This window comes from Antrostomus carolinensis, unplaced genomic scaffold (genome assembly GCF_000700745.2).
Source record: "Antrostomus carolinensis isolate BGI_N321 unplaced genomic scaffold, ASM70074v2 scaffold10618, whole genome shotgun sequence".
Classification (NCBI taxonomy): domain Eukaryota; kingdom Metazoa; phylum Chordata; class Aves; order Caprimulgiformes; family Caprimulgidae; genus Antrostomus; species Antrostomus carolinensis.
Genome location: NW_010332488.1, coordinates 51,827 through 54,550, shown reverse-complemented (window position 1 = coordinate 54,550; position 2,724 = coordinate 51,827). Strand labels below are relative to the sequence as shown.

The 2,724-nt window shown below is 33.6% G+C and overlaps 1 protein-coding gene across 1 annotated transcript in view; it reads right to left on the bottom strand.

Moving 5' to 3' along the window:
- Window positions 1-232: 232 nt before the first annotated feature.
- Window positions 233-2,724, bottom strand: part of PLOD2 (procollagen-lysine,2-oxoglutarate 5-dioxygenase 2) — a 36,602-nt gene continuing 34,110 nt past the window's right edge. Inside the window, exons 17-19 of the mRNA XM_029086376.1 lie at window positions 2,122-2,268; window positions 1,780-1,905; window positions 233-667 (exon numbers count right to left, since the gene is read on the bottom strand). Coding sequence (XP_028942209.1) covers window positions 512-667; window positions 1,780-1,905; window positions 2,122-2,268 — 429 coding nt within the window. The 3' untranslated portion in view covers window positions 233-511. The remainder of the gene's footprint in view (window positions 668-1,779; window positions 1,906-2,121; window positions 2,269-2,724) is intronic.

Below are 2,724 nucleotides of genomic sequence, written 5' to 3'. Positions count from 1 at the left end.
GCGTAAGGAATTATTGCTTATACTCAACAACTGTATACAAGATTCACTTGATTTTGGTTTTAAGTTGAAGTTTTTAATTGGTTGGTACCAAATTTACACACCACAAACTTTAGCTGTGTGACTTTACTGGATGAAAACCACAATAAATTTTTCAGATAATTTTGTATCTAGTGTTGTTTGGGTTTTTTTTCAACAAAGAAATTGATTCACTATATAAAATACTTTTCCATCATCCCTCCTTACTTACTCTTTAAGACAGCAGAATGGAAAAATAAGCAGGACATGTTTACTTTGTGACTCAAGGCTCAGAGCAGATATTGAGAAATCTTCAACAATTTTAGTACATTTTCTTTTTTTCATTCTTTTAGCCCAAAGTAACTTTGCTGTCTAAGAACAGTAACTTAAAGTTTCTTTTATCACCATCTTCCAGAAAAAAAAAAAAAAAAATAAATCTATAAATAAATGTTTATGTAGAGAATCAAACACTGCTGAAGGGGGCAAAAAAATAAAATTAAGGATCAATAAATGATACTGCAATGTATCTTGTGCCATTCAAGATAGGAAGTCCTTCATGTAAATGAGTAAGTCTTCCTGGGTGCATGAAACTCCATCCTTTCCTGGGAGACTCAATGGAGCAGTTGTACCTAAGAAATTTACATCCACCTCCCTGCAGCAAAAACACAAACAAAACAAAACCCCAGATATTTACCTTGCATTTTAACCAAGTTCCTTTTTATTTATCCACACCTTAAAATATTTTGCTACTATTAATATGCTTTTAGCAAGTTGCTGTTTGTTTTTTTGGTTGTTTTTTTGTTGTTTTTTTTTTTTACTATCTCTGCAGACGAGGTTGTTTAAATGACAACATCTTCAGGGCAACACATAAGAGACATGCACTTGCAACCAAAGATTTCTTCTTGCTTTACTTTAGCTTTCCCTGGATAACAACTAATTCAAGCAGCAACTCTAACGGATCTTCAATAACTTAACTGTACATAATACAAGGGAGAAGCAAATCATGTTCACAGGCCCTGTTCCAGGCCTGCATCCCAATCCAGGATAGCATTTAAACAAATCTTAAATAAATTAATCTGGCTGTTGCATTCAAACTGAAGGTGTGTTTTCTAAAGTAGTAAGTTTCAGAAACACACTTATGGGTGTTAAGTTGGACTGTGAATAATATAGGCTTATAAACAAAATAGGTTAAGTTTCTCTACTAGTCAAAGCTGGATATTACTGCCACTGCCCTGCTATCTCCATACTCTGGGGACTGTTTTATTTGAATCAGTATCAGACTATAAAATAACTTCTCTCAGAAAGAATAAAAAATAAAATAGGAACAGCAGTTGAAAATTTTCATTTTTGTGGTTTATCTAAAATAAAGAATAATTTAAAAAGTTAAAAAGAATATAAGCCATTTGAGTCAACTTGAAACTGTTTAAAGTATTTTGAAAAATCAGTTTTCACTGTACAGAAATAAAGCATTTCAGAAGTGTTAAAAATGAAACTGCTCCATCTCCGAAGTTTTCCTTTAAATCCCTTCTCCTCCACCTTAAATCATTTTGACCAATTCAGTCTGACTGCATCAACAGTTCTAGATCCCGCAGTCGAACAAATTTAGTTCTTGTCAAAAGACATCAAGGAACAATATATCTCGATTTGTGACACCTATCTTTTCCTCTTCAACATGTTCTTTAAGTATGTCCATTTGGGCTCTACTTTGGACACAATATTAGACTCTCAAAGGGTATTTTTTAAGTCAGTAAGTTGGCAACTTACTTGAAAGTCCTCCCCTACTTTGTTGAGAGCGATGTTGATTGTGAATGTAGAGGAGTCATGGTGAGGTCTGAGTGACCGTTGTCTGTCAGGGCTGTATTTTACAACAAAATTCAATAAAGCATACCCCTGAAACAAATATACAGTTAGACTTCAGCATGCGTACTTTCAAGTCACACACAGTGTTCTTGGGGTTTTTTTTTGTTTAAAGTTAATTTAACAACAACCTTCATCTATAACTACTGCTACTTCATGTATAAACTCCCCAATCAAACCAAATAGGGTAAATTCAATAGAATGCTTAGAATTACCCAGTAATTATCTGCAAAAATTTTAAACACATACCTTGGTATAATAACCAGCAAACACTTTTAGCGTTACTGGTGCAATGAACTCTCTTATGAAATGCAGCCATTCATTATCCAGTCCAATTTGCTTCATATGAATATCATCAGTTGGGACATTTTCATAACCTCCAGAAATACGGCTATCCTAATGAAAACATCATAAATAGCCTTAAAATATGAACATGGAAGGCTTCCAGCAGTTCTACAACTATTTATTTGCAATCTGCAGAATCACAAAACTGCAACAAAGCAATGCTTTAACGAGCATATGTGAGCTTGCTGTACAGTAATTTCATAGCTATTTTTCATGTGGAAAAATAACTGCTGAGCTATCAATCATCAAAAATTAGAATTTTTTTTAAAAGTCAAATTTGGATGTATTGCCTGTAAATAAGGGCTTCCTGGGTAATGGTTTTATTTAGTGAGATATAGATGCAACTGAAACTATATAAGATCAAGAGAGTACAGGCCTCAACTTAACATGGTAACAAATGTTGAAATAATTTTAAGATAAAAGAACATTAAAGTCCTTTCTGGAGGCTCCTCCCTGCAGCAAAATAAGGACTGTAATTTCTCTCGTTTCAAAGGTGTCACATTCGTG